We start from the raw sequence: 14,224 nt of genomic DNA on the forward strand, positions 1-14,224 counted from the left end.
ATGTATATGTATATGGAGAAAAAGCAGAAGACATATTTGTAAATTGTTTGTTAAGTGACAATCATATATGCATCTCTTGAAATTTTGTGGTTATAAGGTATAACAGTAGTGTAAGAATAATGAGGTATGAATAATATGCCGTTCATACACAGGCCATTGAAACGGCTCTGAAACGGTTCTGGGCCAATACTGGCACAGAATGTTATGTGTGGACACTCCGAAGTGGTTCTGAAGCGTTTCAGATTTGAGACAGTTTAGTCGGCCCGACCTGAGCCGTTGTAGGGATTAACTCTATCCGCAAATCGCTGTGTGGACAGACCGAGCCGCTTCAGAGGCGTTTCAAACGCCCTCACGCGACAGGTATTTGTTACATATACAAACAACAACCAACATACAATATTCACGTTGGTCATGGCTGCCGAACACAGCTCTATACATCTCGTGGAAATAACTGGTCAGACGACCGAATAGGTTTGCTGATCTGAGTCTCGGCAGACGAAGGCATTCAAAGAATGCTAAAGAGAAGGTGTCGCGACAGCCTCGTGTACAAAAAAATTGCAGAATGGCTCTACAGAGAGGTTTAAACCGGACAGCAGATCAGTGCCACTGCAAGCTCAAGGCACTGAAGCTAAATACAAAGAAGTTGTCGACAGCAACAGACCATGAAGGCGCGACTTTGCACAATTTTTAAATATCGGATATTTACAATCTAGTATCGCAGTTTGACATATCGACGATTTCGGGACTAATATCTATACTAGACGATACTAGAATGAACTATGTTGTTCCATGGGAAGCCGCGTCTATGAAATTGCCGATATCAACCGGCGATTTGGGGACTCTAATATCGATACTATGACAGAACCCCATGGACGATACTAGATTCATTCAAATCGCGCGTAAATATATCAGAGATTTCACGACTTACAGTTCTGGCCAAACCCCACTTCCAAGGACTGACTCTAGCTTCGATACTAGCGATACTAGAATCTGTCAAATCGCGCGTAAATATCCGATATATAACGGAGATTTCAACACCTTACAGTTCTGGACAAACCTGACTTCCAAGGACTGACTCTAGCTTCGATACTAGCGATACTAGAATCTGTCAAATCGCGCGTAAATATCCGATATATAACGGAGATTTCAACACCTTACAGTTTTGGACAAACCCGACTTCCAAGGACTGACTCTAGTTTCGATACTGGACGGTACTAGATTCATTCAAATCGCAGGTAAATATCCGATATATATCGGAGATTTCACCACCTCACAGTTCTGGCCAAACCCGACTTCCAAGGACCGTGTGACTGACTCTAGCTTCGATACTAGATTCATTCAAATTGCTAAATATCTGATATAGGCCTACGGTATATCGGAGAATTCACCACCTTACAGTTCCTGCCAAACCCGACTACAAAGGACTGACTCTAGCTGTGATACTGGACGATACTGGATTCATTCTAATCGTGCGTAAATATCCGATATATCGGAGATTTCACCACCTTTCAGTTCTGGTCAAACCCGACTTCTAAGGACTGACTCCAGCTACGATACTAGACGATAGTATAGATAGGCCTACAGTAAAATCAAACAGTTTAATCAATTCAATGAATTATAGGAACATAATTTTCAGTGATTTTAATTCACTGTACTAATTTCACAATAAAACGAATCAGCGAGCTGATATGGATTTTTTGTTGATGTTGAATATTATTGAAAAAGAGAGCTAAATTTCAGTGTTCATGTTTGATAAAACCTCAAACTAACGACACCAAACGCCAGCCTGTACAACACCGTGTGTGTACAAAGCACCGGCAGTCAATTGTAACACAGTACACATCCGTCGACCTGAAATTTGACACTGTGATCGACGTAGCGTTTCAAAAGTACGAAAAGTGAGACCAAGTAATTTTAGATTTGATCTAAAACCTCCCAAAACCAACAGACAAAGTCCTATACTCTTACGCAGAAAATCAAAGTTTTCAAGCGTCGAATTTCTCTTCCGCGATGCACACAACCACGGCCCCTCCACAAAACGCGATGTCGATCGATTTGAATATTGACATCGTGATTGACCATGGATGGACTAACATGGCGTTTCAAAGTATGAAAAATGAGACTTAGTAACTTTGGACGCTTTAGATTTGATCAAAAACCTACCAAACCCATTAGACAAGGCCCTACTCTTACGCAGAAAACAAAGCTCTCAAGCGTCGACTTTCTCTTCCGCGTTTGAGCGAAACAAAAGTCGGCTTCATTCGGAAATGGTCGGCTATTCGCGGGCATAACGTAATTGTACGTTAGTCCAATTTTCGGCTTTACCCGATGTGAACGTCGGAATTTCGAATAATTCGGCCAGAGATCGGGCAAGTAAGGTTGACCTCGAGAGCGATTCCCAGTACAACACGTTCCCTGATCGCGGTACTACAGTGACAGGAACAAGTTCACCGCGTAAATTGCTAGACTACATGATATAGCCACATCGGCACTTCTGACATATTATCTCTGGCTTGCAAGGCCATCAAAAAAATCAAAATATTATTATCAAAACCAAAATTTCCGGGCCAGAGAGCGAAACAGTGCTGAAAAGTAGCCAGCCAAAATACGAAAGTAGCCGGTCAATTTGAAAATGAACACGATGCAATCAGTTTTTGTTTTTAAAATACAAACTTATTTTACACTGACATTCAACAAAACTGGATAAAGTGCTGTTCAAGATACCTTGCCAATGTTATGCTGCCGCCACTGGAACACGACGTCCCCACTCCAACCTCAGCTTCCTTCTTCACCTATAATTTACATTTCTCCGCCTGGGCAAATTTCTACTGAAAATCCTGCGATACTAGATTCTGTCAAATCGCGCGTAAATATCCGATATACATATCAGAGATTTCACCACCTTAAAAGTTCTGGTTAAACCCGACTTCCAAGGACTGACTCTTGCTTTTATACTAGACGATACTAGATTCTGTCAAATCGCGCTAAATATCCGATATTTATTGGAGATTTCAGCCCTTTATAGATCTAGCTAAGCCAATCTAACTTCGATACTGTATAGTCTAGTAGCCGTATCGGATATCATATAGAAGTGCAATGCCGCGGTGTCCCCCAACAAACGGAGCGGCAAAGGCAGAATACCGATGCCTTTCTTCGAATAACTGTCTCAGATCCTCGGTAATCGGCCATCTGTCAATCCCAGTAGAAACGCCAACAGAATATACCTGTTAGCTATGCTAACATTATTCTGAAAAACAACACATTCGAATTTAACAACGAATTCTACAAAAAACATGTTGGTGCGCAATGGGATCGTCACCGTCACCCGAGATTGCCAATCGACATCACGTTTCACGAATTAGAACAGGAAATCATATGTGAACACACAACAAAAATATCACTATGGTGTAGATTCAGAGACGATATTTTCCTAATCTTCATTGGAACGGATCACGAACTCAACAAATTTATAACAGTAATTTAAAAGATGCATTCTTCTTTCAAATTTTCATATGAAAGTTCTTCACACGAAATAACATATCTTGACCTAGGCATTTACAAAGGTCAACGATACAACAACGAAAACATACTAGACACTAGAACGCACACAAAACCAGCAGATACATTCCAGTTCTTACACAGAAAATCATGTCATCCAAAATCAACCTTCAAGGGCCTAATCAAAGGCGAAATATTAAGGTACATGAGGACATGTAACAACGAAGAGGACTTTAACAACAAAGTCAAAACATTTAATGAAAAATTGCTACAACGAGGATATTCACAACAAGAAATGTCGAACATCAATGCGGAAACAAATTACGCAACACGAAGAACACATTTAAATCACAAACAAACATACAGCAACAACACTAATAAAGTGATATTTTCTACCATCCATAGTCCACATATCAAAACAAAAGACATCAAACAAGCACTCCTGAAGAACTAGGAAGAAATAGAAAAAGATCAAACGCTAAATAATTTATTCACGATGAAACTGATCATCGCATACAAAAGAAATCCAAACATTGGCGACAAGCTCATAAATGTACAAGTACACAATCTTACAGAAAAGATCGAACAAAATGAAACACAATCAACTGACTCGAATATAAATATTCTAGCCTCCTTACTGGACGAACCAAACACTGACAATGATTAAGCCACAAACAGTGAAACAAAAATCCAAGGGGAGAAAATATCAAAAAGCGACTGAGGAAGAAACCACACTGGTTTCGAAACGTAGCGTCAAAGGATCACACTGTCATTCGACATCTAGATTATGGCTACGCCTTACCATGGCTTATATCTACACCAATAGCCAAACGCACAAAATAAAACATGAACACAGAGAACGAAAAAATAGTGTAGGTGAAACGTGGAGCCGTTTTCCCTTTATTACAGTTCTGAACGCATCAAACGCAAGGGCTAAATCGGTTAACGATTGCATTTGGTCTGCATTCAGATCATTAAAGCGACGATGACTTGGTTTGGACCGCATATGCAGCAGGTAAAAAACAAAAGACAAGCAGTACGACGTCGTTCATTTCAGCCATCTTATAACCATGCCGTATGCTTGGTCATACACACCTTTTGAACTCGAGAGGGCGCATTAAGACGTCTTAAACACCAAAACAATGGCTTAATTTTGTGAGTATGGACGCAAGCGGACTCAAACTATTAATCCCCTGTGTTTACAAAGCACAAATAGTGTTGCAGAAGCGTTTCAATTTTTACCTGTCTGAACGTAGCATAAGTTAGTAAAGCTAAGTTGACAGTAATTAAGGTTACAAAATTATACACTAAGCTGGGGAAATCTGATTGAAATAAATGTTGAAAAGTAGCAAAGTCATGGTCATCTTTTGTCTAATACCTTGTGTAAGTTCATGAACTTTACATAAATCTTGCTATAGATTTGTTGCTAATGGGCAATAACTGTGTTTCAGATCACTTGAGAGCAATCTATCCATGACAGGTTTACTAGTAAATTGTCATATACTTCTATTTAAAGGAGAGAAACTTCTCAAATATTTTTTTCCCCTGTAATTTGCTGTGAGAACACATGGACAGATGCTCAGGACTCTATGCTGGTGCTACCTTGATAACTAACCTACAACTTGTAACGTCATTGTCTGACCTGTTCACCCCAATTTCCTGTAGACAGGTCCACACTCTCCATTGATAACAATGGGTTTGGGCCATACCATTGTAGTGAAAGACTGTAACATGTGAGGTTGTGGATACTTAATCTCTGGAATGTCAAAGTCTGTATATTGACTCAAGGATGTTTACTTAACAAATGCCTAGGGTCATCTCAAAAGTGAGAATCTAAACTATGAAATATGTTTTTTTTAATGCTTTTGATGCCCAAAAGACCATAGAAATCTCTTATACTTCGAATCAGCCATCCTGCATATTTCTAACATTCATCAAAACCTCATTTCTGTTCAACAACTCATAAAACAGTCCACAATGCAGGATTGGTGTACATTCCAAAACTACATATATGAAAGACCCCTAAAATCAATTAGATAAAAAGGGGGGTTAGAAATTTCCCAAAACTATCTAACCGGCGCTCCGTTTGGCTCCATTTTTCCGAATTGGAACCTTGGAACCAGTCTATGTATCGGTATCAAATATCAACGCAGTCTGTTCAGCAGTTTTTGACTTTTTGTCGTTTACGGAAATGGACGACATCAAACACCGGTTGAAACCAACTCTATATCACAACTTCCAGTTGTGATAAAAAGTGACTTTAAAATGATTCAATCAAAAAAAGAAAAAAGACCGTTTGAGATACATGCCCAAGTGACCACCAGACCAAATTTCAGAAAAAGTTACTGAAGCGTTTCTGAGATACCTGCGTCCACAGCATACGGCCCACTATGTTGGCCATATTGGGCCGCGCCATCACATTAGTACCTTGTGCCCACAGGGCACAAAGTACTAATAACATTAAATTCATCTGTAGGAACCTGTATATTAAATTGCAAAGCTATCAGATGAGAAGTTTTGGAAATGCACATTTTTTGACCAAAAATGGCAAAAATTGCCCTAAAAATACAAAATTACAGATTTCATCAGAAATTCAATATACTTAGTTCATCTGTAGAAACCTGTATACCAAATTTCAAAGCTATCAGACCATCACTTTTGAGAAATACACTTTTTGACCAAAAATGGCAAAAATTGCCTTAAAAATGCAAATTTGCATATTTCTGCACAATTTGAACAAATCTGAAATAGATCATCCCTAGGGACATATGTACTTAATATCAAAGCTATCTGACATTCAGTTTTGAAGAAGATTTTTAAAGATTTTTTTACCAAAAATGACAAACATAGGGCCAAAGTCCCTGAAGCTACTATAGACATGGATACAAAATTAAGTATTTCCTGACTGTATGAAATTATCTCACTTAGGTCATCCTAGGGACTTGTAAACCAAATATTAAAGCTGTCTGACCAGCGGTTTTGAAAGAACAAGCAACTCAACAGTTGACAGAGCTCTGCCGTGTTATGTAGAGAATAAAGCACACTGAAGAGACAAATGTTTGAAACTTAAGAAGTTCAAGGTCATCAAAAGCATTATAAGGAATAATGTAACTTTCATTGCACTGTTTACACAGATTGCATAATTGCTATAAATAGCACATGAGGAATCTTACAGCCCAGCTTTACCATAAAAACCCTATCACTTTGACCACTCTTTTAATTGACCACTCTATTTTTTCCTCAAAAAGTAATTTTATTTTATCCTTACCAAGTCAACCATAAATGGAAATTAGAACTTTCTCAATCTTTATCTCTATCTCTATCGACTATTTTGAGCAATTTCTTTTAGATAGCATACACGGCACAATAAATGACGGTTCAGAATATGTCAAAGTTGGGATTCAGGAAAGTTGCCTTTACATGTTTTAATCCTCCAAGATGGTAAGCATTTCACTCTGAACTGTCAAAAAATGTTGAACTTTCTGATAATTCTACACTTAAATTATTTTGGCTTTGATGATTTCCTAATTAATTCGATTATTTAAAATCATATTAATCATTTTTTTCTGGGTGAATTGATAGGGTTTATACAGTACAAGTCAAATTTTGACCAAAAATGACAAAAAAATTCCTTAAAAATACACATTTGCATATTTCATCACAATTTGAACAAATCTAAGTTGGGTTACCCCTAGGGACCTGTATACCAAATAACAGAGCTGTCTGACCAGCGGTTATGAAGAAGATTTTTTACCAAAAACTTGGCATTAATTTGCCTATTTTCAACAATATCAAAAAATTAAAAAAAGTAGTTTCTCAAAATCATATTTTTCATCTACACAACAAATATCAAATCAGTAAGTACTGCGGTTCTCAAGATATTTGAGTGGACGGACGCCTCACAGACGGACATACATACATACATACATACATACATACAGACTGACGCCGGACGGATATCCATCCCAATAGCTTCTATAGACTATAGTCTATAGTAGCTAAAAATTGCCTTAAAAATATAAATATGCAAATTTCACCACAATTTGAACAAATGTGACTGAAGTCACCCTAAGTAATGCATATCAAATTTCAAAGTAATCGGACAAGCGGTTTCAGAGTAGATTTTTTTACCAAAAACACGAAAAAATGCCCCAAAAATAGAAATATGGAAATTTAACCACGATTTGAACAAACTGAAGTGAGGTCACCCCAAGTGAACTGCATATAAAATTTCAAAGCAATTTGACTTGCAGTTTCAGAGGAGAAGGCAATTGTTGACGGAAGAAAACGGAAAATCAACCTATTTGATAAGCTCAGCATCGCTGACAGCGGAGCTAAAAATAAACAAACAAGAAATGCCCATGAAACCCGTCCGAGCTGAGCAATGACGTCATAAGCATGTTGCAATGCATTCTGGGTAATGAAGGTAAAATTTGTATATAGAATGTTCTATGGTAGTAATACAAGAAAGAAAGAAAGAAAGAAAGAAAGAAAGAAAGAAAGAAAGAAGAAAAGTGAGCAAAAACTAACAGTTCTAGAGCTGGTCTCTTGAACTAACAATGACAGGAAATGACTCAAGGTCAGTGGAGTAGCCTGTTTCAGTCACTGGCATGCCACCTCTCAGCTCCTGCACATTTGCAGGATTTCCCTTTTTCCTACCTCACTTGCACATTTTTGACACTGTAGTGTTCATTTGAACAACGTCACATCTCAACCCCTGCATCTACCTGTACACCAAATACTGAAATGGTAGCTTTGGAGGTATGGGATCCTTTGTGAGTGACGGACATACATCCGCACATACATACCCACATACATACATACAGACATATACAGATGCCACCGACTCATCATATAAGCTCTTTTTGATATTTATATACATACCAAATATGAGCTAAAAAGTCATCAGTTCTTACCGTTTGCAAAATGAATCTATGTAGCAGATTTGATTCTCATCTGATAAACTAGCTGTTCTTGAGATATCGTGCCAACAGAGAAACAGACAGAATACATTGTTGCAACACAATCTCATGTTTCTGAACATGTGCACTCACTGAGCACACAGTGGTCCAATCAGGTTTTTCATTGCATCAAGGCTTTACCACCTGCAATTTTTTTAATGGAATACTGAAAGACACTTTGAATTAGCTACATTCTTTTTGAGTATTTTCAGATTTGCATTGTGATACAAGCTTTTAAATTTAGCTGAAACAACATCCTTACTATGGTAAAAATAGGAAAAAAATTAAAGTAGTGGCAACTTAGATGAGTGCATTGCCAGATGTAGCTAAATTTGCGAAAAAAAAAAGGCCAGCTAGAAAGACATGTCTTACAGTATTTAGTTTGCAAAATAAACTCAACCATTTCATTAATGTCCTAATAAAACTTCTGTGACATGATGATACAAACATGACCACATTGCCTTATGTGGGCATGCCAAAATATAATATAACATTTACAGAAAATGAAATTATGAAATTTATGTCTGGAGACAAAATGATGATTCAAGGTTGGGGCTTGCAAAGTTCTAGGTTTGTTCGTCTCTGGCATAGCAACCATGGAATTCTTACCATCAACAGGTGCACCGTCAAGTTCAACATCCAGTGTCTTTATTTTTTTCTTTTTTGGCGAAGGTGTTGGTGGATCTACTGGAGCTAACCTCTTTGCTTGCTGTTGTGCAGTTAAACTAGCTTCATCTGTCTGCAATAATCAAAGATTTCAGTAAACTTACAAAAAGATAAGTGAAAGCAACACATTACTTGCACAACAATAATGCTTGTTTGTGATCATGCAAATATACAGGTTGGTACCCAACCCACCACAAAGTGCAACAGAATTTTTTTCTCAAGAATGCATTTGGCAGAGATACCCAGAACAATATATCAAATCTATATAGGGGAAATATGTCTAATTTGTATAAATCAAATATAGCTGCAAGCCATCCTATAAAATAACATAATTGGCCTTATATCATATATTGAAAATGCTATTTCAGTGATTTCAAAGTCTGACATTACTTATTTAGCATTAGGAATCATTTTGGAGATAACATGTTTTATATACCTATACTGTTAATTGGCATAATCCAAGTACAAAGCCCTGCCTTTTCCATGGTGGCATGTTGTATGAATAAGAACAAAGCTTGATATGGACTAATATATATATATATATATATATATATATATATATATATATATATATATATATATATATATATATATATATATATATATATATATATATATATATATATATATATATATATATATATATATATATATATATATATATATATATTTGTATGTTATCTTTATTAATCCTCGGAAATTGGATTGCTCGCCACATAAATAAAACAGAAGCAAGTCATCACAAATAAAAAACCATATAGAAACATGGCACAAAAAATACAGACAGAAAGAAAGACAGGTAGACATAAAAGCATGCACATATTTACATCTCTGCATGTTGAGAAGATGAGCGTATGGTCATGCGCGCGGACCTTAGTTTGTATGAAGAATTCTGAAAGCTAATTCTCTCCATGTGCAGACATACTATATTTTTGTAGCTAAATACTTTGTACTGCATGGGAGAATATATATATCAACACCATTGATAAAGACGGATGGATAGTTGTCGAAAGCTCTGAATAGAGAAATAATTCTCCCGTGCAGTACAAAGTATTTAGCTACAAGAATATATATATATATATATATATATATATATATATATATATATATATATATATATATATATATATATATATATATATATATATATATATATATATATATTATAGCCCAAACATGGGACTATGTGCCCGAGGGTAGGTGACCATTTGCCCGATGTAAGTTGCCCGATGTAAGGAGGGCAAATGGTCTCCTGCCCCGAGGGTACACCCCTTTTTGGGCTATAATATTTTTATTACATGCCTCTCTTACTCATTTTAGACGAAAAACGGTTAAAAATAGAACGATTTTCATAATCCAATGGCGCATTGATATATTTAAACTACAGTTATGCGGTTTATTAATATTTTTATGCGAAATTTTCCAAAAACCAGATTTTCTGTGCAAAACATGAAATTTCAAGACTTTTGCATCCAAAAGTTTTCAAGTTGAAAATAGTTCCGGTTCATTTTCAGTCCAGTGATGACTATGCGGCCCGCAACGTCATTGGCGAGTTACCATTGAATCCTATGGAGTGCCTGACGTTCGATATACGAGGCATGTAATAAATATATATATTAGATATGGGTACTCGTCCCAAGTTCAAACATGTACCAGTAACAGATTTCAAATACTAAACATAGGGCCAAAGTCCCTGAAGCTACTATAGACATGGATACAAAATTAAGTATTTCCTGACTGTATGAAATTATCTCACTAAGGTCATCCTAGGGACATGTAAACCAAATATTAAAGCTGTCTGACCAGCGGTTTTGAAAAAACAAGCGACTCAACAGTTGACAGAGCTCTGCTGTGTTATGTAGAGAATAACCTTTTGTGACACATGTATTGATGAAGAAGGTGGATATCTTTGATAGCTCATTTCAGGATGGCCTGACCAAAAATGGAAAAAAATTCCGTAAAAAAATACAGATTTGCATATTTTATCAGACTATATTAGTCTATAATAGCAAATAAACGAGAGTTAATTACATTCTAATTAAAGTAAACAAGACTTGCTTAAATCAAGATTTACGTCATAATAAAACAGCATATCTGTCAGGTTATAAAGAATCTTCAGCTGGTTATCTATGTCTGTATTTTCATCCTATTAACCAAGCACATTTTAACTTTCAAATTAACATTGCAAGTAAGTTCTGTTGAATAAGTTGAGACTGTACGTACTCAGAGAAAGCACACTGAAGAGACAAATGTTTGTAAATTAAGAAGTTCAAGGTCATCAAAAGCATTATAAGGAATCATGTTACACTTTCATTGCACTGTTTACATAGATTGCATAATTGCTATAAATAGCACATGAGGAATCTTACAGCCCAGCTTTACCATAAAAACCCTATCACTTTGACCACTCTTTTAATTGACCACTCTATTTTTTGCCTCAAAAAGTAATCTTATTTTATCCTTACCAAGTCAACCATAAATGGAAATTAGAACTTTCTCTATCTCTATTTATTTGACCACCCTATCATGACAAACTATTCAGGAAAGTTGCCTTTACATGTTTTAATCCTCCAAGATGGTAAGCATTTCACTATGAACTGTCAAAAAAAGTTGAACGTTCTGATAATTCCACACTAAAATTATTTTGGCTTTGATGATTTCCTAATTAATTCAATTATTTAAAATCATATTAATTATTTTTTTATGGGTGAATTGATAGGGCTAATACAGTACAAGAATTACACACAATGTAAGTCAAATTTTGACCAAAAATGACAAAAAAATTCCTTAAAAATACACATTTGCATATTTCATCACAATTTGAACAAATTTAAGTTGGGTTATTCCTAGGGACCTGTATACCAAATAACAAAGCTGTCTGACCAGCGGTTATGAAGAAGAAGATTTTTTACCAAAAACACCTTTTTTGGCATTAATTTGCCTATTTTCAACAATATGAAAAAATTAAAAAAAAACAGTTTCTCAAAATCATATTTTTCATCTACACAACAAATATCAAATCAGTAAGTACTGCGGTTCTCAAGATATTTGAGTGGACGGACGCCTCACAAACGGACATACATACATACATACATACATACATACATACAGACTGACGACGGACGCCGGACGGATACCCATCCCAATAGCTTCTATAGACTATAGTCTATAGTAGCTAAAAATAGCATCAAGGACACTGAAGCTCCTTAAGTGTGAGGCCAGTTGAAGAAGTTGGTTGTTGGTAAGCAGTAATTGACTGCATGGGGTAGGGATATGAAATACACAAGATTGTGTTGGCAGTTTTGGCGCTAGGAATTTTTCATTGTAGCCACAGTCTGTTAGTGTGGCTAAAATGATCAATTTTGTTTTAGCCACAAGCAATTTTTATTAGCCACACCCAACAAATCAATTTCACACACAAATTGCACAAACCTAATTTCAATAACGTTTGTACTTTATTATCCACATGTTGGGCCAGGGCTGTTGTACATACTTTAAGGATTCCTCGACAGATAAACTGCTGAGCATATTTTCTGCTAATTTTATAGCAGCAGATAATAAGGACCAGGAGCACGGTAAAACTCCAGGTCCTTTGTTAAAGTTGTCTGTCCTTCAATTAAAAAATATGTATTAAACAAAAATTGGTCTTAACTCTGTTCAGATCTTTATTTCATGAATGCTGGTGAATAAATTGACCCCTCTCTTTATAGTCAGGGACAAAAAACCTTTTGTTTATTTTTAACTTTTATTATGACACAAACAACAAAGAAAGTTCTTGGAACAAAACTTGCACAACATGTCATGAAAAAAATCATCAAAGTCTAATCATTGGCCATGACTGTTCCTCTCTTTTGTTTTTTACATGACTTAAAAACTGCTTTATACCGTTATCTGGTGATCTGGATAAAATTACAGTGATTGCCTGACTATGCAAAGCATGGTCCATAAAGTATCAAAGAAAACTATTGGTATTAAAAAATTGCTTGGGTTTTGAAAATTAATTAAATTTGCAAACTCAGTGAAAAATCAAAAGAGCAGTTCGTCAATATGCCAAATCTAGGATCAACCGACTCATCTGCAGTCTCACATTTTATGCCTCCATGCAGACAAAAACCTTGATGTAATTTGTTCAACCATGGTCTAGACCGTGGTTCGTCTGTCTTTGTTCTCTTCTCGTGGTCTGCTTATTTCATTTTTTTTTGTAAATTAGACGCTATTTTAAACTTAGTTTCTTTCCCAGCTGAGAACAATTAATAAAGGATTTTGTCGCTGCCCGCAAGCTGCATCGTACCGTGCATTCGTAACGTATTTGCATTGTTTGGGTGTCTCGAAACTACCCAAACCATACATGGACTGGAGTATACAAACTGGGGATCTTGAAACTTTTTCGCACATGCTCATTTTAGCTCTGGTCAAACTACAACACCATCACTTCAGTCTAGCTGTCAGTTGCATGCTTAGGAACTCTGCCGTCGATCATCGGTTGACGTACGACAGAGCAACGAATTATGTTTTTCCAAAGGCTAGATATTTAAATGACTGAACATTTTGATATTCTGACCGATCTAAGGATTATTTTGATATGGTAAAAGTGACAGAACCGGCGTGATTAACGATGATGCACGCTGTTTGGAATACGTTGTGCTGCTATGCTGGCCGGCGTGAACTCAAATTACCCTTCATACTTGCACCCTGACGCGATGTACGTGGATGTTTGCAGCGTTCATGCTGGAAAATTTGGATTGTGGAAAATAACGTACACTTATTTAGAAAAACGACTAGTTGTTGGCTACATAAATAATCCAGTACATATTTTGGATCAATCACAATGAACACCCGCATGTCGAAATTCTTGGTCCTTCCGGAAAACAGTCGGTGTGGGATCGCAGGACTGACGTGACTTTCGAAGACGTCTAGGGTCAATGATCCCAACACGGCACCCGGGCACGAGCTTTCGCCACACGTGGCGAAGGCGTAGCAATTTTTTTTCACCACATCGGACATTTATTCGCAATTTGCGACTGTGGCAAACGTTAGCGCGAACCCTGGTTAGATACATTTAATCACTCGATAGTTTATAAGTATGTTTAGAGTAGTTA

The 14,224-nt window shown here is 36.6% G+C and overlaps 1 protein-coding gene across 2 annotated transcripts in view; it reads right to left on the reverse strand.

Annotated features, from left to right (window-relative positions):
• LOC139126525 (retinoblastoma-binding protein 5-like) overlaps positions 1 to 14,224 on the reverse strand; it is a 299,327-nt gene that overhangs the window by 50,999 nt on the left and 234,104 nt on the right. For both annotated transcript variants that reach the window (XM_070692577.1, XM_070692578.1), the window contains one exon: positions 9,069 to 9,198. In XM_070692577.1, the coding sequence (XP_070548678.1) occupies positions 9,069 to 9,198 (130 nt within the window). The remainder of the gene's footprint in view (positions 1 to 9,068; positions 9,199 to 14,224) is intronic.

Source organism: Ptychodera flava (assembly GCF_041260155.1).
Source record: "Ptychodera flava strain L36383 chromosome 3 unlocalized genomic scaffold, AS_Pfla_20210202 Scaffold_27__1_contigs__length_13241970_pilon, whole genome shotgun sequence".
Taxonomy (NCBI): Eukaryota; Metazoa; Hemichordata; class Enteropneusta; family Ptychoderidae; genus Ptychodera; species Ptychodera flava.